The 19,470-nt window shown below is 35.8% G+C and overlaps 1 protein-coding gene across 4 annotated transcripts in view; it reads left to right on the forward strand.

Moving 5' to 3' along the window:
* FNDC3A (fibronectin type III domain containing 3A) overlaps window positions 1-17,960 on the forward strand; it is a 157,151-nt gene extending 139,191 nt beyond the window's left edge. For all 4 annotated transcript variants that reach the window (XM_066234376.1, XM_066234379.1, XM_066234378.1 and 1 more), the window contains 9 exons: window positions 774-879; window positions 967-1,142; window positions 2,491-2,604; window positions 4,540-4,689; window positions 4,787-5,070; window positions 5,171-5,383; window positions 6,439-6,605; window positions 7,327-7,454; window positions 15,504-17,960. In XM_066234376.1, the coding sequence (XP_066090473.1) occupies window positions 774-879; window positions 967-1,142; window positions 2,491-2,604; window positions 4,540-4,689; window positions 4,787-5,070; window positions 5,171-5,383; window positions 6,439-6,605; window positions 7,327-7,454; window positions 15,504-15,818 (1,653 nt within the window). In that variant the 3' untranslated portion in view covers window positions 15,819-17,960. The remainder of the gene's footprint in view (window positions 1-773; window positions 880-966; window positions 1,143-2,490; window positions 2,605-4,539; window positions 4,690-4,786; window positions 5,071-5,170; window positions 5,384-6,438; window positions 6,606-7,326; window positions 7,455-15,503) is intronic.
* Window positions 17,961-19,470: the final 1,510 nt, after the last annotated feature.

A 19,470-nucleotide genomic window follows, 5' to 3' on the forward strand; every position in this document is an offset into this window, starting at 1 on the left:
GTAGCATTTACAGAATGATGTTAAAACATTCCTCCTTAGGAAGAGATTTATGGATCCATTTTGACAGGGTCAAAAATGATATCCAGAAATGTCAACCTGGAATGCTGAGGTCACCAGTTTGAAACCCTGGGCTTGCCCCGTCAAGGCACATACAGGAAGCCACTACTCCGTGTTGATACTTCCCACATCTCACCTCTTTCTCTCTCTCTCTCTCTCTCTCTCTCTCTCTAAAAATCAATTTTAAAAAGAAATGATATCAGTTAAGTTGTATTGGTAGGGTTCTTTTGGTCTTTATGAAAAGAAGAGTTGGTTTTTTTACATTTTATTTATTGATTTTTTTTAGAGAGAGAGAAAAGGTGGTAGGAAAGTGGGAAGCATCAACTCGTAGTCATAGCTTCTTATTTGTGCCTTGACCCGGCAAGCTCAGGGTTTTGAACTGGTGGCCTCAGTATTTCAGGCCAGCACTCTATCCACTGTGCCACCACAGGTCAGGCGAAAACGAAGAGTTTTTATTTTGTTTTTGTTTTGTTTTTTTGGTAACCTACTTTGCTTATGGTACTCATAGTGTCTTTATTTTATTTGTCTATATAAAATTTGAGTTTTAATTATTTAACTGGGTTTTGATTTTATTCAAAACTTTATTTTCATTTGATAGTTAAGTAAAGTTTCATATTTGTTGTAATCTTTGTGTTTATGTTATTTTTCTTTAACAAAAGCAATATAATTCTTTAGCTTGGGGCGTTTTTGTTTTGTTTTTGCTTTTGTTTTGGCAGGTATCTGAAACTTTACTTGTGCAGACTCCAGCGGTGCCTCCTGGCCCATGCCTTCCTCCCAGATTACAGGGTAGACCCAAAGCAAAAGAAATACAATTACGATGGGGTAATTTCCATTTTGGTAATAAATTATAATTGAATTAGTACTAAATATACTCCCCTTTTTAAGTTGCATAAATCTTTCCACTTTTAGGACCCCCTTCGGTAGATGGTGGAGCTCCTATTTCTTGCTATCGTGTGGAAATGTCTCCAGTAGAAAAAGATGAACCCAGAGAAGTTTACCAAGGTTCTGAAGTAGAATGTACAGTGAGCAGCCTGCTTCCTGGAAAGACTTACAGCTTCAGACTGCATGCAGCTAACAAAATGGGGGTAGGAAGACCATGGTGACTGAATTACATTCACAGTGGTGTTTCATATAACATATAATTACACCCCTTATTTGTAACTCCATATTTTGCAATTTATCATTTTAAGCCTATATGATAAATAAGAGAGAGAGGTCAGTATATAACATAACTTATTTTATAGAACCTCTGTATTTTTAAATCCCATTTATAGTTTGTGACACTTGAGCTGGTCAAAAATTTGCCGTTCAGGTGATGCTAATAGAGCTTAATAAATCAAAGAGTGGAAATAAGAGTATAAGATGAAGTATTTGTTTTTTTGAGGCTGGTTATATGTAGCATTTACTTTCCATTGGCAAATAATTGTAATTCTTTTTTTTTTTTTTGCATAAAAACTACATTTTAAGCACTTCTGGTTTTATGTGGATTTTTAAAAATATTATCTAAATAGCTGTACAACTCCATAAAATAGACAAAATGGGTGATATTTCCATTTACAACCAAGGAGGTTGGGGTCCAGAGAAACTAGACTATTTTTCATGGTCACACAAACAGAAGTGATAGAGACAGGCCTTCGACTTAGGTTTTTCAGACCCAGAGCCGAAGCCCTTCCCACTCAACTATGACAGCCTCTCACCTCTGCATGGAAGCAGGTTCTCTAAGGTCACAGCAGTAATTTCTGAACTGAGTAACACTTTCTTTGAACTAGTTTATGATTAAAATTTTACAAAATTAAACTAAGCTTTCCTTCCCATTATTGGGGGTTTTAGTAAACTATACTACATTTTATGTTCTCCAGATGAATTCAGCATTTATATCTGTAACCTTATTTCTAAATTTCTTACATGTCAAATTTATATATTTTGTTGGCAGTTCATACATAACTCATCTTGTCAGCCCAAGTATAGTATATGGGATAGTGTTTTTGATACTAGTATCTTTAATCTGTATTTTCAGGTTTGTAATAATTTGTCTAAATCATCTTAAGTAAACACTTGCTTTCTGTATTTCCAAGGAACATACCTTTTAGACCCTTCTGAAATTATTGTAAATTTTAAGATAGAATTTATGCCTACCATCTCATGCTTTTAATTGGTATCCATTTCTTTACTCCCTCACATTATTTCTTTGGCCTGATTCTACCTACCTAATTTCCTAATTCCCTGCCCTTCTCAGAAAAAACAGTTCATGAAGGAGTAAGGGAAGTTCAAGATCATTAAATCTGTACTTTCTATGAATGCTTTTAGAATTATATTATGACCAGTTAGTTTTAAAGGAGAGGAATTATACACTTAGTTATTTGTGAATTTTTATGGAGAGCTATGCAGTCAGTAGGTGTAAAATGAAAATGCTGGTTATATTTGTTTTTCTAGTTTGGACCATTTTCAGAAAAATGTGATATTACTACAGCTCCTGGACCACCAGATCAGTGCAAGCCCCCTCAAGTTACCTGCAGATCTGCAACTTGTGCCCAAGTGAATTGGGAGGTATTGTACTTGTAATTTTCTATTTACTTTCTTAAGCAAGTTAGAATAGTTTATATAAAACGGGGGTCGGGAACCTATGGCTCGCGAGCCAGATGTGGCTCTTTTGATGGCTGCATCTGGCTCACAGACAAATCTTTAATAAAAAAAATAATGTTAAAAATATTAAACATTCTCATGTATTACAATCCTTTCATTTCCTACTGCTCATGTTCATGGTTGTGGGTGGCTGGAGCCAATCACAGCTGTCCTTCAGGACAACACCAAATTTTTATTGGATAATGCATAAGGTATACATGGGTCCATTGTATGGCTCTCACGGAATCACATTTTACATTTTAGAATATGTGGCATTCATGGCTCTCTCAGCCAAAAAGGTTCCGGATCCCTGATATAAAATAATAAAGATACTGTTCGTATCCTATCTTTATACAAAGAGTAAGTCTAATTGAATTCACATGATAAAAAGTGAGTTCTTCTCTTTGAAGCATTTCAATAAGCTATATTTGCATTACAAGTATGTAGATTCTTGTTCATGATGTGCTTTATGTTTTATCAAATGTTTTGTCTCAGTACTGAGATATTTAGCCACTGGCTAGCTTAATGTTCAGAAGAAACATTCGTAAGAATTAGTATAATACTATTTCTCATATTTATTATCTCCAGTGTATTTTTGTGTATAATTATAATCAGTAATGATAATTACATTTTCAGTTTCCTTTGAAATTTAACAAAGAGAATATTCTTGTATGATTTACCATTTTGTATTACTTAATAGGATTACTTAGAAGTATGTTTATCTTAAAGTACTCTTTCTAAAGCAATTCAGTCATATTTTTATTTCTAATTGAAAACAAAGTTAGCCTGACCAGGCAGCGGCACAGTGGATAGAGCATCAGTCTGGGATGCTGAGGACCCAGGTTCAAAACTCTGAGGTCACTGGCTTGAGCTTGGGATCATAAACATGACCCCAAGGTCACTGGCTTGAGTGTGGGGTCATAAACATGACCCCATGGTCGCTGGTTTGAGTCCAAAGGTTGCTGGCTTGAGCAAGGGGTTACTGGCTCAGCTGGAGCTCCCCAGGCAACGCACATATGAGAAAGCAATCAATGAACAATTAAGGTGCTGCAACTATGAGTTGATGCTTCTCATCTCTCTTTGTTCCTGTCTGTCTGTCTCTGTCTCTCTCTCTCTCTCTCTCTCTCTCTCAAAAAAAAGAAAAAAGAAAGAAAAAAAGAAAAGACAACCTGGAACGCTGAGGTCTCTGGTTCAAAATCCTGGGCTTGCCTGGTCAAGGCATATATGGGAGTTGTTGCTTCCTTTCCCCCCCCCCCTTCTCTCTCTCTCTCTCTCTCTCTCTCTCTCCGCTGTAAAATGAATAAATAAAATCTTTTTTAAAAAAGAAAAAAGTTTATATATTTTTGACCAGTCTTAAATTCAAGTGCCCTTATTAAATAAAAATGTAATATTGAATAGTCTTAATTCTGCTTTAAAAAGATTTTTTTTAGTGAGAGAGAGAGGGATAGACAAGGACAGACAGGAAGGGAGAGAGATGAGAAACACCAACTCCTAATTGCGACATCATAGTTGTTTATTGATTGCTTTCTCATATGTGCCTGACCGGGGCCTCCAGTAGAGTGAGTAAACCCCTTGCTCAATCCTGTGACCTTGGGCTTCAAGCCGGCAACCTTTGGGCTTAAGCCAGCAACCATGGAGTCATGACTGTGATCCCACACACTCAAGCCAGATGAGCCTGTGTTCAGGCCAACCACCTCAGGGTTTTGAACCTGGGTCCTCAGCGTCCCAGACCAATGCTCTAACCACTGCACCAACGCCTCATCAGGCCTGCTTAAAAATTTTAAAGAAATTCAAAAACAGTCATTTTTTATATTTTTGGGTAAAGAACTTAAGACCTGTATCATTTTTCTTAATTTAAAGGTCCCTTTGAGTAATGGAACTGATGTCACTGAATATCGATTGGAGTGGGGAGGAGTTGAAGGAAGTATGCAGATATGTTACTGTGGTCCCGGTCTCAGTTATGAAGTAAAAGGACTTTCACCAGCAACTACCTACTATTGCAGAGTCCAGGTAAAGATGATCAGAGCCTGTCACTTACTCTGTCCAGGGTTTTGTGAGCACTTTTATGGTCATGTGGTTGTTAACTATGAGCTCTGTTATTTTGCAGGCTCTGAGTATTGTGGGTGCAGGCCCTTTCAGTGACGTAGTAGCCTGTGTGACTCCACCATCAGTTCCTGCTATGGTAACTTGTCTTCGAGAAATAAGTGATGATGATATAGAAAATCCCAATTATTCACCTTCTACATGCCTTTCAATAAGCTGGGAAAAGCCTCGTGACCATGGTTCAGAAATCCTTGCCTACAGCATAGACTTTGGAGATAAACAGCCTTTGACAGTAGGAAAGGTTACAAGCTATATTATAGACAATTTGCAACCAGATACAACATACAGGTACATTATAAAAACTATGTCAGTTTTTACGTAGACTAGAGTGACACCTTAAATAGAATAATCATAAACTAAACTTTTTTTCTTTTAATGTGGCACTTAGAATACGAATTCAAGCCTTGAATAGCCTTGGGGCTGGTCCTTTCAGCCACATGATAAAATTAAAAACAAAGCCCCTCCCTCCTGATCCACCTCGTCTGGAATGTGTTGCCTTCAGCCACCAAAACCTTAAGCTGAAATGGGGAGAAGGAACCCCAAAGATACTGTCAACAGATTCTATCCAGTACCACCTGCAGATGGAGGATAAGAATGGAAGGTAGGGGTTTTTAATTGCTTCTTCAGTTTCTTGGGTTTTAAATATATAAATTTTAAAATAGAATTCATGTAAGATTTTTTTTTTATTTTGTTTTATTGATTTGAGAGAGAGAAACATTGATTTGTTGTCCCACTTATATATACATTCATTGGTTGATTCTTGTGTGTGCCCTGACTGGGGATCAAACCTGCAACCTTGGCGTATGGGGGTGACGCTCTAACAATGAGCTACCCAGAGAGGATCGCATAAGAATTATTTTTAATTCTTTCATTTTTAACCTGACTATAGTTTTCAGACTAATAGAACTATATGCGCATTCATTAAATACCAATCAAAAATACTGGGGAACATTGAACTTATAGGTAACATGTACAATGTTAAACTTCTCATCAGGCAGTTTGAGTGGATAATTTATGGGAAATAATATATTCTCTCATACTGCTATGTGAAGCTCTAGAAAACATCACCAAATCAGCTAAAATTATGCCTGGGAATTGAGAGTTATCTTTTTTATGTGACAAATTATATGTTTGAGTCCAGGCAGGAATAATTTATAATGAAAATTGTGGTGTTCTGAGTAACTTTTTAAATGTGTATATTAAAACACAACAGTCAGAAGCTCAAAAAGAAATAGTTACCATGTTTGGATATGAAATTTAGCAATAATGTTTCAGAAAACCATGTAATTGGGAAATTTACCAGTTCTGTGATTTTCAACATCTGATGAAAAAACATACATGATTTGGAGTGACAAACCAATCCTGACATTAAATTCTAGGAGTAAGCTATTATTCCTAAATAATATCCCAACTGTATTTTTTTAGTAGTTTTTAAATATAAGGTAGTGAAGGGTTTTTTTTTATTGTTAAGACTTTATTTATTCATTTTAGACGGGGGGAGGGGGGGGGGCAGGAAGCATCAACTACCATATGTGCCTTGACCAGGCAAGCCCAGGGTTTTGAACTGGCGACTTCAGTGTTCCAGGTTGACACTTGATCCACTGTGCCACCAAAGTCAGGCCAAGGATTATTTTTAATAAACCATTTCCATTTTAGGTTTGTGTCCCTGTACAGAGGTCCATGTCATACATACAAAGTACAGAGGCTTAATGAATCAACACCCTATAAATTCTGTATTCAAGCTTGTAACGAAGCAGGGGAAGGGCCTCTGTCCCAAGAGTATATTTTCACTACTCCAAAATCTGTCCCAGCTGCTTTGAAAGGTAAGTTATACAGCCTCCAGTTTTCTTTAATAAGAAATTATTTTTAAATGCATTTTCACCAAGTGCTTTATGTACTGTAACTAAAATGTATTATGCAGTATAAGTCCAATATTTGTAAGAAAGAAATTTGATAGATAAGCCTACCTACTGGTAGTTTCACTCAATGATAAAAGCTATTTTATCTGGCGTTTTGATATTCAAACAAGTAGTGGTTTTTGTCACTGATCTTTTTAATAATCTAACAAAAAAATACTAAGTTGGATAGGCTGGTTTCTAACAAGGTCAGTAGCTGTTTTTGTTATTGTTACTTAAAGGAAAAAATTCACAAATTCTGGTTGTTTTGAGTCATTGTTATTTCATTTATTAGGATTTCAGGGAGAGAAGTCAGATTGTTAAGCAAAACAAATTCTTTAAATTTTTTTAAATTGGTTTTAGAGAGAGAGGAAGAGACAGAGACATGAACATAGATCTGTTTCTGTATGCTGACTTGAATTTTTTAAATGAAATTTACACACGCATACATATTTGTATATGCATATATCTTTAAAATTAATTTCAGAAGTGTTATTTTAAAGTGACCACAGCAAGATTGTACTTTGTGTATTTATCCAAATTTTAAAGTTTTCAAGTTTTGTTGATTTTGATTAAAACAAGTACCTGTTTGATGTTCCAAGTAAAAATTAAGTAGAGCAGATTTTATTTATTTTTTAATTCTCTGCAGCCCCCAAAATAGAGAAAGTCAATGATCACACTTGTGAAATTACATGGGAATGTTTACAGCCAATGAAAGGAGATCCAGTTATTTACAGTCTTCAAGTTATGGTGGGAAAAGATTCTGAATTCAAACAGGTATGTGCCAATATATAATTGGAGATTTTTATTTTTTTATAATCTGTGGAGATTAATATTATTTTTCTTTACCATTCTCAATTTTATGAATTTTTTCAATGCAAGATTGGCTCTCTTTATCTTCCTAATTCAAAAACATTCGTTCAATTTATAGATAAAAAGAGAACAAATTGATAGTTGCCAGATTATGGATGAAAAAGGTGAGAGGATTAGGAGGTACAAATTGGCAGTTATAAAAAGAGTCAAAAGATATAAAGTACACCAAAGGGAGTATAGTCAGTAATACTGTAAGAACTGTGTGTGGTGTCAGATGGGTACTAGACTTACTGGGGTGATCACAAGTTATATAAATATCTAATCACCATGTTGTACATCTGAAACTAATATAATTATGTCAAATGTAATTGAAAAAAATGTGTTCAGTATTTAAAATGTTTCTAAGATTAGTAACTACACAGGACCTTAGGATTCAAATCTTTTGGATGTGAACTACACTTAAACATATCATTTGTTCATTTGACAAGTATTGTTTGAAAAAGGTATCAGGCACTCAGGATACAACACTGAATAAAAAGTCCTTGCCTCTATGGAGCTCACATTTCTAGTAGAAAAAGATACTATAAGCAATGAAACTATCATATGTTAAATAGTGATAATTGCAGTGGAGAAAAATAAAAGGAATAGGAAGTACTGGGGGGAGAGACAGCTAGTATTATTTTATACAGGGAGTCAGATCACAAGAAACCCAAAGGAAGTAAATATGGGGAGAAGTGTGTTCCAAGAAGAGGAAACAATAGGTGTAAAGGCCCTGGGGTAGGAATGTGATTAAATTTAATAAATAACAAGGAGGCAGTGTGGCTAGGGCAGTTGTGAGCAAGGGGAAGAATGGTAGATGAAGTCAGGTAGAGTTAATGGAAGGGGGTGTGTGAGTGGTGTGGATAGCATGTGGGGCACTATAGGCTATACTTGGACTTGCACTCCATGTAAAATGAGCAGTAGAGGATTTTGACCAGAATTGTCACAGGATCAGGCACAAGATTATTTTGCCAAGATTGAAACAAGGACAGAAGGAGAGAGACCATTAAGGAGGCTTTTACAATAGTAACAGTAATAATTATAATGCAGTGTTGTAAATATGACAATAGACACCGTTATTCTAGAAGCCTAGAGAAGGTATCAACTTCCTGGCCAACAAATTTCAAAGGTAAAGAAGTTTTTATGCAACTCAAAAACCTAATTTCTATATTTATTTTATCTGATTTTCCATTTTTGCTATCAGCCTTCTTGATCTTGAGGGCTTTTAAGCTGGGTTGTTTTGATTTTAGTATTTCATCTTGTATTTGTTTTTTTCCACTAGAAAACCAATCATTCATCTTTATTTTAGTCTTCTGTTATAACTATTAATAATAGAATATTTTCCAGTATAGACATATCTTTCTTTCAAATTTTATTAAGTATAGAAGTATAATTTCTTAACTGAAATTACAAAAGGCCCCAAAAAGTCATATTAAATTTGGCATGTGATTGTTTTTCTTATTAAGCCATCTGCAAATTGATGTGATAATTAGATTTTAATATAATTTACAGATAAGCAGGCTTCCTTCCAAGGAGGAAGCCAAATTAATATTAAAGAAAATGTAATTGTATTACATGTTTAAAGGAAATAGGGACCCTACATTTGAGTCCTGTATGAATTTTAACAAATATCACTACATGAAGAGCAATGCTAATTGTAATTTAAAAGCTAAACCCTGTCATCACTTTCACACACTGTAAAACCTAAAATACTAATTTCTGTAGAACTTCATCTTATGTATGCTCATCTAAATTTAAATTTCTCAAATGTTTATAAAACTTTTACAATTTGTTAGCCAGTTATATTTCAAACGTTTGAAAGTCTTTTTTTAAGAGTTCAATTTCATTCATAGAATTTTATATTTTATTTAAAATTTACTTGATATTCAGCACACATGTATTTAAATATTACATATAAAGAATTATGGAAAAAAATGATGGGGAGCTAAATTATTAAGTTACTGTTCTGATTTCAAGATGTTTAGAATTAAATTTAGGAAGCAAGCAGAATTATTATAAACATGACATTATATATAGCTGAACAAATAAAAGGTCATAATGAAGATAAAACCTACCTTACAAAAAGGGATGCCATTTAAATGAGTCTTTTAGGGGACTGGCAAGCTTAGGAAGAACTGAGTTCTCAAGTATAACTTGAATAAGGCTCAAGAAAGGAGTGTGTAGTGGAGGAGGCCAGGTGTAGGTGGGTCTTTATTCTATGGCAGCAGGAACTAGAGCTGTTTGTTTTTAAGAAGGGCAATTACTGTATTTTTCGCTCCATAAGACACACTTATTTTCCTCCAGAAGTGGAGGGGAAAATGCCCGTGCATCTTATAGAGCAAAAAATATGGTATTTTATTAAATATTTTAACACACCATTTGGTTCAGAATATTTTTTTCTTATTTTCCTCCTTAAAACCCTAGATGTGTCTTATGGTCAGGTGCGTCTTATGGGGCGAAAATACATATTTATAAATTGGTGGTTGAGTTTCTAAGTTAGCCTGTAAAACCCTGTTTAACCTATAATGTTGCTAAGTTTGGGGATTTAGAAACAAATTGATTTTTTTGCATTCTTCCCTTTGATGATAGGTCTTTGATCAGTCAGAGATTTTGACTAGCCCTTGCTGCCTTCTTGAGGCTCTGCCCTGCTGTGCAGCACCTCATTTAGACTTGGCCCCATTGTCTAAAATTATACTCTCCTCTGACTCTTGCCTCTCTCTTGCACACATATAACTCCCATATACACAGTATAGCTGACCTTATTAGCATTAAAGAAAGAGTATTTGCTTGAGAAAATTCATGCCAAAAGTCAAGTGTCTGCTGGCTCTTTAATCTTAGAAGTGTATGTATTTTTGAAAGCAAGTGTATTTTAACCAAAATGCCATTTCAAGTGGTATAATGAGGTGAAGTGAAAATATTGGGGACAATAGAGCCACTTTCAAAGAAGATCAGCCCCACCTAGGAATCTCTATACCTAAGGCAGTTCTTGTGTCAGAGTTCATCTTGTTGCAAACACCAAGAAAACCAATTCAAACTGGCTTATAAGCAATTAAGTATCCTCTCCTGAAGGTAGTCAGGCTTCAGAACTGGTTGATCCAGAAACTCAGTTAAGTCTACAGGGACATAGTTTCTCTCACAGTCTTCAATGGCTGCCCTTCGCCATACGGAACTTACTCTTCCTTATTCACATTCGGGGGAGGGGGGGCTGGATAGGTGGGGAGAGCACTTTGAGTTACAAAGCCATCCCTGACTATGCCAGGGCTAAAGCCAACCACGGCCCACCTCTGGAGTTAAGAGGCAGGCCAGTTTCTCCCAGGTAAGAGAGAGTTTGAAACCCCACCTGAGATCCGGATACTGTCGGCAGCATCAGAGAATGGGTACTGGGAGAGAGGCCTGTTGGATTCTATACAACTACTTCCTTTCTGAACTTAGATTCTCAAAAGAGCACTCCTCAGAGTAGCCTGCAGACCTAATGAACCTAAATACGTATCTGGGAGTGGTACCCACACTTCTTTTTTTTTTTTTCCTAAGTTCTAGAACTCATGCACAATAAATTTAAGAACTGCTTTAAAAGCTCGAAGTTCACTTATAGCTTTCCCAGCAATAATGAAAGGGTGTAATGGTAGAGACAAGAGCTGTGTGGTTATTTGTGATCAGTTTGTGAGGGTTTTTACTGTTCTTTTCATGCATTTATTACTACAAAGTAATGATTTGCAATAGTGTATTCATAAATGACAGAAGGCTCACATGTGACCTTATATGCCAAGTTATATGACAGCATATGCCTAATTATATATCATAATGAATAATGACTTTTAATTATAATCAAATACGTAATAAATCTTAAGGAGATGTTTAAATAAGGACACTCAGTCTAAAAGTAATGTACTGCTGAAATCAGTCTTATAGTTACTGCTATAAATAATGTATACAGTGCATATTACCTAGTTATTTAGCCAATGTAAAATCAGATTTGTGGGTATGTAATGTACACAAAAAATAAAAATAATTACAATTTATTCCTCTATAATAACAGCTTCTAAAGTGGTTATCTTTGATAGTAATCATGTACATGTACCCTTAAATTAAGATAACAGAAATCTTTTGAATTTTAGTATTAAGGTATTTGGTAAATTAATCTAGCCAACCAAATGAGTTTTTAGAATATAGGTGTAAAGATAGATATAAGCAGATAAGATACTGGTTTTATTTTTATTGGCCCCAGTTCTATAATTGTTACTTTCTCCATGATGTGATATATTCACAAAGCCAAAATAAAGACCAGTACCAATTTGTGAAACTCTAAACCAGCGGTTCTCAACCTGTGGGTCGCGACCGCTGCTCTAAACGTTCTTTAAAGATTTTTCTGTAGGCCCTGGCCGGTTGGCTCAGCGGTAGAGCGTCGGCCTAGCGTGCGGAGGACCCGGGTTCGATTCCCGGCCAGGGCACACAGGAGAGGCTCTCATTTGCTTCTCCACCCCTCCGCCGCGCTTTCCTCTCTGTCTCTCCCTTCCCCTCCCGCAGCCAGGGCTCCATTGGAGCAAAGATGGCCCGGGCGCTGGGGATGGCTCTGTGGCCTCTGCCTCAGGCACTAGAGTGGCTCTGGTCGCAACATGGCGACCCCCAGGATGGGCAGAGCATCGCCCCCTGGTGGGCAGAGCATCGCCCCTGGTGGGCGTGCCGGGTGAATCCCGGTCGGGCGCATGCAGGAGTCTGTCTGACTGTGTCTCCCTGTTTCCAGCTTCAGAAAAATGAAAAAAAAAAAAAAAAGATTTTTCTGTAAAATTCTGTTGCACTTGATATACTATTTCAAAATTCTTGGCCAACTAAACATGCACAAACTTCACAAGCTTAAATTTAGTTTGCATTTCTTAATTGAAATGCAAAATAAAACCAGTAATCTCTTACCTGCCATTCTCTTAACTAAACCTGCATTAATTGGTATTTGCCACACTCTCCTTATAAATGGATAGTTGGTTGATAGCAAATAAGGAGCTGTTTTATTTTTGTTTTGTTTTCATTGTATGTAATACTATCTGTGAGCAATAGCTACAGGCCAAAAATTATGAATTAGTTTTTACTTGCCCTTTACTGTTTATTAAAGTCACAATAATTTGACTTTGTTAATATGAAAAGGATGGAGAGGCGTAAATAGCATTATTTATTTTATTTTTATATTTTATTCTAATACCTAACCCAGTTTATCTCAAGTTTGAGGCTTATTTTAAATAGTTTCACTTGGGTATATAAACCTCTTTTTTTCTTTTTTCTCCTTTTTAATTTTTTCATTGATTTTGGGGGCCAGGGGAGAGAAGCATTAATTCGTTGTTCCACTTAGTTATGCACTCATTGGTTGCTCTTGTTTGTGTGCTGACTGGGGATTGAACTCATGATCTTGATGAACCAGAACAACGTTGTAATCACTGAGCCACTGAGACAGGGCCAAAACCTTTTTCAATTAGCTTTAGCAAGTTCATTTGTTTTTTCAGTATTGTATCTAAAGTTACCTATAAGATGTCTCCCTGTTTATATATCCTTCTAACATCTAAAACACAAATGAAAATTTCATGTCATCTTCCTTCCCATCTCTCTTCTCCGTCTTCCTTACATCATCAGTGTTATAAACACTAACACCATTTTCATGCCAAAGCCTTAAACTCTTGGAAGAATGGGGGGAGGGGGTTGGGAGTATGTTAACTTTTATTTAAGTAAAATTAATTTCTAAAAATGATCTATAAAAACTAGAACTATACTAAGGCCTTATAACCTTGTGTTTTTATACAGCAAGAGTCCCTGTTCCTGCTCACTTCCCTCAGCCTTATGATCAGGATTCCTTAAACACTTTTTAAATATCACACCCCTAAAGTGGCCCTGGGGAATCAAACTTAAATTTCCTACTAATATATTAACATATTCTTCCTTTCTGTCAAATCTCTTATATACCACTTTGCCATTTGTCAGATGCCATTCATTGAGTTTTTTCTAACCATACTACTATGCTTATTTGGAAACATGGAAAGCAAAGAAAAATTTATAAACAAAAATAAAAACCACCCATATTATGCCCATAAGACAAATACAATACATACTATTCTTTACTTTTACTAAGTTGGCCTCAGTTTATGTGCTGTTTCACACTACATTTTAATACAAGCTTCTAATTTATTTAGTCCTTTTACCATTGCCTAGACATGAACCCTGTCTGTGCTCTCACTCCCTGAAACGCTCATTTGCATCCTCAGAACTAACTAATGTATGGTCACCATTTTCTTGAAGACTTGTCTTAGGCTTACCTTCTTAAATAAGAGTTTCTTTATATATCTTCTCAGCATCCACTGCTAATACATTTTGAAGTAAAAATAGTCAATAATTCACTAATTTAGTTGCCTTTTATTAAGTACCTATTACATGCTGGATCCTGGAAACACAAAATGAGACAGATCTTAGGTTCCCTTGGGAGCAAACCAATATGTAAAAAATTTAGATTTACAGCTCGGATACAATTGAGGCATCTAAAATTGTTTGAAAGAATGCTAGCCCAGGTTTGGGTTAATCTGACTTATAGCCACCAGCTAGCAGGGAGAACAGCTGGAAGATCACCGTGAGCCTTGCTTTTCCTACATACAGAATCAGGGAGGGGACTTATTAATGGAAATGATAGCTTCATATATTGAGTACTTGCTGTAGGCTTTAACAAGTAGCCATTTATTTCATTATCATAATTACCATACAAGATAACTACTGATATGTACATTATACTAAGATAATTGGTATAAGATCCCATGGAGTAGAAGGTGGTAGAACACAGCTTGGACCCAGGGGTGATCATTCTCATACATACAGGGTAGGAAAAAGTAGCTCTACAAGGGCCCACATCCTTCTGATCAAGGCCCCCCAAAAAAGTAAATTAGGTTACAATTGTGAGTACATAAAACACAGTTTATTCTTGAATTATTTTCCATATGGACAACTGTAAACCTACTTTTGCCCCCATTCTGTATTTTCTTAATCACTAACACACACTCCTGAAAATCCATAGAATTCCATTCTTGCTATTTCCCTCCTAAAGGATAGGCAGAGGACTTGGCTATTAAGATCCAATTCTGTTAGTCTTAAGTCAGGGGTCCCCAAACTACGGCCCGTGGGCTGCATGCGGCCCCCTGAGGCCATTTATCCGGCCCCTGCCCCACTTCCGAAAGAGGTACCTCTTTCATTGGTGGTCAGTGAGAGGAGCATAGTTCTCATTGAAATACTGGTCAGTTTGTTGATTTAAATTTACTTGTTCTTTATTTTAAATATTGTATTTGTTCCCGTTTTGTTTTTTTACTTTAAAATAAGCTTTGTGCAGTATGCATAGGGATTTGTTCATAATTTTTTTTTATAGTCCGGCCCTCCAACGGTCTGAGGGACAGTGAACTGGCCCCCTGTGTAAAAAGTTTGGGAACCCCCAGTCTAAGTGATCTCTTCAAAGGTTATTAAATGACTTACCATAAACACCTATAGAAAGCTCCTTATTCATTCATTCATTGTTTCATTCAACAGATACTTGAAACTATGCAGAGACCAGTTCTGCAGAGATGTAATGGGGGAGTGGATTTAGACACTCTTTCTCCTTTCATGTATGAGTTCACAAGTTTGACTTCTTACATTTGAGGAAACCAGGGAAATGCCCATGGTCTGATTTTGCTTGTTCTCTAGCTACTTTAGGAGCACATCTTCACTTCTTAACTGTTCTGCAAGCTCTGTGAGGGTAGCTCTTACATTGTACCTTTTCAAATTTCTCCTGCACTTATACAGCAGACAGGTAAGTTCTTTAGTAGATAAGTATTTTTTAAATATCATTTAAAAGATAAAAAATCAGTGGCCTTCACCAGCTTCCATGTCAAAAATAATTTTAAAACTAGCCAATTAATTTTAACACTCATTTTTTGCCCAGCCTCCACACACAACTCTTTTTCTAATACCTATGAACAGATTTACAAGGGTCCCGACTCTTCATTCCGGTATTCAAGCCTTCAACTTAACTGTGAATATCGTTTCCGTGTGTGTGCCATTCGCCAGTGCCAAGACCCTGCGGGGCATCAGGACCTGGTCGGCCCCTACAGCACAACAGTGTTCTTCATCTCTCAGAGGACTGAACCGCCAGCCAGCACCAACAGGGACACTGTGGAAAGCACAAGGGCCCGGCGAGCACTCAGTGACGAGCAGTGTGCAGCTGTCATCCTTGTGCTATTTGCTTTCTTTTCCATTTTGATTGCCTTTATCATTCAGTACTTTGTAATCAAGTGAAAATACAACTTTATTTTTAATACTGTATTACATTTTATTTTGTCATGTACTAAAATTATTTCTGTATTGCTTTTACAAAAACAGTGGCATTTAGCACTGGTATTGAGACTAGACTACATCGTTTTTGCCATTTTCAGTGCTTGTATTGTTAGGTAGAGGCTGGCACCTTGTTAGAATGCAAGCCACAGAAATAGCAATTTTTGGTTTTTGTTTGGATGGGCTTTTTCTTTTTTCTATTTTTCTTTTTTTTCTTTTTGACATGCCTTCTTGTCAAACAAATTTTCTAAGAGGCAAGAATATATAATTGATATTTTGACCAGTCAGCATGTGTCACTGACAACCTGATCTGTTTCAAAGGTTATTAGCTAGTGAATCATTCAGAACGATTAAAATTCACACTAACATGCTATATAAAAATGTAAGTCTGATGCTGTGAAAGCAATCTAGTGCTATATTTCTACCTCCTCATTTGTCTTAATTATTTGGTAAGTGAGATTATGATAAATAACTGGAGGAGCAGAGCAAACAGAACTGTTTGAAAGGACATGCATGGAAAAAAGCCTTTGTCTGATGGATGTGGAGTTCTTATTATACTATATGGTCATAAATTCATAGACAAATCACTTACAGAAAGCACTGACAGTTTACTTGGCCTAAAATAATTTAATGTGTACTCAAAAGGCACGTCTTCAGGTCTTGAGAATATGGAAAATAACCAGAGAGCTTTTAGATAGTTAACTTTTTTGAAGTAATCATAATTAACTCTGAATTTCAAACCTTTTTGATTTGGTTTTGTGAACTATATGTGTATAAGGACATACATGTACATATGTGGCATTTATATAAACAACATACAAAGTGTAGGAATACACACACACTCATCTATCTGGTATAGGCCGATTTGAAGAACTCCTACAAGTTTCGCTGCTTCTCCCACAACTACTGCCATCACCATCAGAGTTCATAATCAAACCTAACCTTTTTGTTTGGGGCACCAAATTTAAAGACAAAATTAATTTGCACCAGTAAACTTCAAGCTGCTTTCTTTATTAAAAAACTAATGTTTAATGTAATGTCTGTTTGGATACTTCTAAATTGTTGATTGCATGTGGTTAACGTTGCATTAGAGCACTTTGCAATTGCATAATTCATTAATGTTTGTGAGCCTGCATTTGTGAGTTATTGGATGATCAGATTGTATTTTGTCAAGTATCACATTGTACATCTTGCTTAGATGTCAATGACTGCCAGTAATAATACAGTTTGTAATGAAACTTTCTAAAATTCTTGTTTTATCATATCTGTTATCTGTAAAACACTTGTAACTAGCCATTTTAATTTATTATTTGAATTTTAGGATAGTGAATCACTAATTTTAGTTGCTGAGGTTAGCATTTCAGTGATTACTAAGCACTTGTGTTTTAAAGGACATATGTTTTGTACTTTGAAGATCTCTGAAGAATTTCTCTTATATTAGAATGGGCATATGTTGTAATTGTTTTATGTCAAATGATCCATGCTGTAGAAAAAAACATTAACTTTTGTTCAAAAAAGAAACGGATAAACTTGGCCTTTCCAAGTGGTAAGAATGATCTGTCACTATAATATACTGTATGTTTACATTTTATTTAAATTTAACCTCTTATGTATAGACTGATATCTTCCCCAAAAACAAATGATTGCAGTTGTTTTCTAGAAACTACTTAAAAGTGCCACATTTGGCAATACAAATGAGTTTGAGTGTAGTAGCCCAGAGATTTCTATAATAGTTGAATGTCTAAAATGGTAAACTGTGCCACAGTGGTGGTTACAGTGGCTTATGTTTTTCATAGTAATGCAAATGAACTCCTATTTTTGATAGTAAATGTCATTTAATAGTGTACTTGCCATTTGAGCCTCACTGCAAAATTAGTGCAGAAGAGAAAACAATTTTTAATGTAATCTTGATTTTACCTCATACACTGTACATTCCAAAAACTCTAAACTTTTTAAAGATTATAGATACACTACCAAACATATCACCTTAAAATTGTATAAGGTTAAACTTCATACAAATGGAAAATTATTATCTCATAAAAGTACATAAACTATGTAGCAGAAGTATCTTTAAAATCCATGGAAAATAAAGGTTGTATCATTCTTTTTTTGAGATATGCTTATTGTATTCATATATACTCATTATTTGCTGCCTCTTTCAGAAAATGTAAGGTCCCCACTTTTGCAATGAGCTTACAACAATTTTCCCAATAGTATTCATATATTCAATAGAAGATATGAGGACCCGTATTCAAGAAGGTAAATATCAGTAGATTAAAGAATAAAATTAGAAGTTTTATCCCCATGACTTGATTTTGTGCATTTCATTAGATCTTTTTTTTTTTTTACATATATGAAATATGAGTCCTAGATAGACTTACCATGGAAAAGAAAATCTCTGTCCCCTCATCTTTCCTGTATCTTCATCTATTTTCTAATACCTTCTTCCTCCCCCTCCAGGACCCCAGAACCTTCTGTCCTGCACTGCCATCTAACCCCAGGTCTGCCCTCCACAAGAAAGTGCAACATACCCTCTTACTCATCCCCTATTAGTATTTCTGTCCCACAGACCCAGTCTGGGCATCCATCACTTTTTAAATTCAGTAGCTAATTGCCACAGATGCAGGTGGCACAATAAAATTAAGTCTAGGGAAGAGCTATTTTGTGGATGGAGGAGCTTTAATTCACAGAAGCAACTAAGCATGAGTCCAGCCTTGAGAAGAATGTGATACTGATTACTGTGGTGCACATCATCTCATTTTTTTCCATGGATTAGAAATGGGAAATATATCATATTTGAGATTTCCAGGGATTGGTTTCTAATACAGATAACTTTCTCACTATCATGAACAAATTCTCTGCAGGGCAATCCCATGTATATGGTGTCTCCATCAGGAAACAGAAAATGGTTCCCCAAACACCTAAACTCCATCATCCTGTAACCTAACCACCTATCATCAACATAGGTGATAATGCCTCATTTTAAAAGTTTTTAAGCCTGACCTGCAGTGGTCAAGTGTCGACCTGGAACGCTGAGGTTGCCAATTCAAAACCCTGGGCTTCACTGGTCAAGGCACATATGGGAGTTGATGCTTTCTGCTCCTCCCCCCATTCTCTCTCCCCTCTCTAAAATGAATAAATAAAATAATTTTTAAAATACTCTATTTCATATATACTTTCTAAGATAATATATCTGTTCATTATTTTCCTTCTGATACTTTTAAAGAGATGAAGAAACTCAGAAAAAAGTTGACAAGAACTAAGATTTTAATAATTGTCATCAAATTCTCACTGCCCAAAGTGGTTCCTTCAAATGTTTAAATGCTACAAAGGGCTGTTTTTCATCTTACATAATAAAGAGGATGATACTTGATATGAGAAATTTGCCAAGAAAAAGAGTTTTGAAACTGGACAGATTTTGAAGCCACATGATCCATTCAAATCAAAAGGGCCAGCATCTCTTAATCACTCAATGTATGCTAGGCATTGTTTTCAGTGCTTTACCATAGTTATATAATCTTCCTCATTGCCTGTTAAGTATAAACTGAAGCACAGAGAACTCTGCCAAAGGTCATATGGCTAATGAATAATAGGCTGAGATTTGAATCCAAGTGAT

This window comes from Saccopteryx bilineata, chromosome 6 (genome assembly GCF_036850765.1).
Source record: "Saccopteryx bilineata isolate mSacBil1 chromosome 6, mSacBil1_pri_phased_curated, whole genome shotgun sequence".
NCBI classification, from domain to species: domain Eukaryota; kingdom Metazoa; phylum Chordata; class Mammalia; order Chiroptera; family Emballonuridae; genus Saccopteryx; species Saccopteryx bilineata.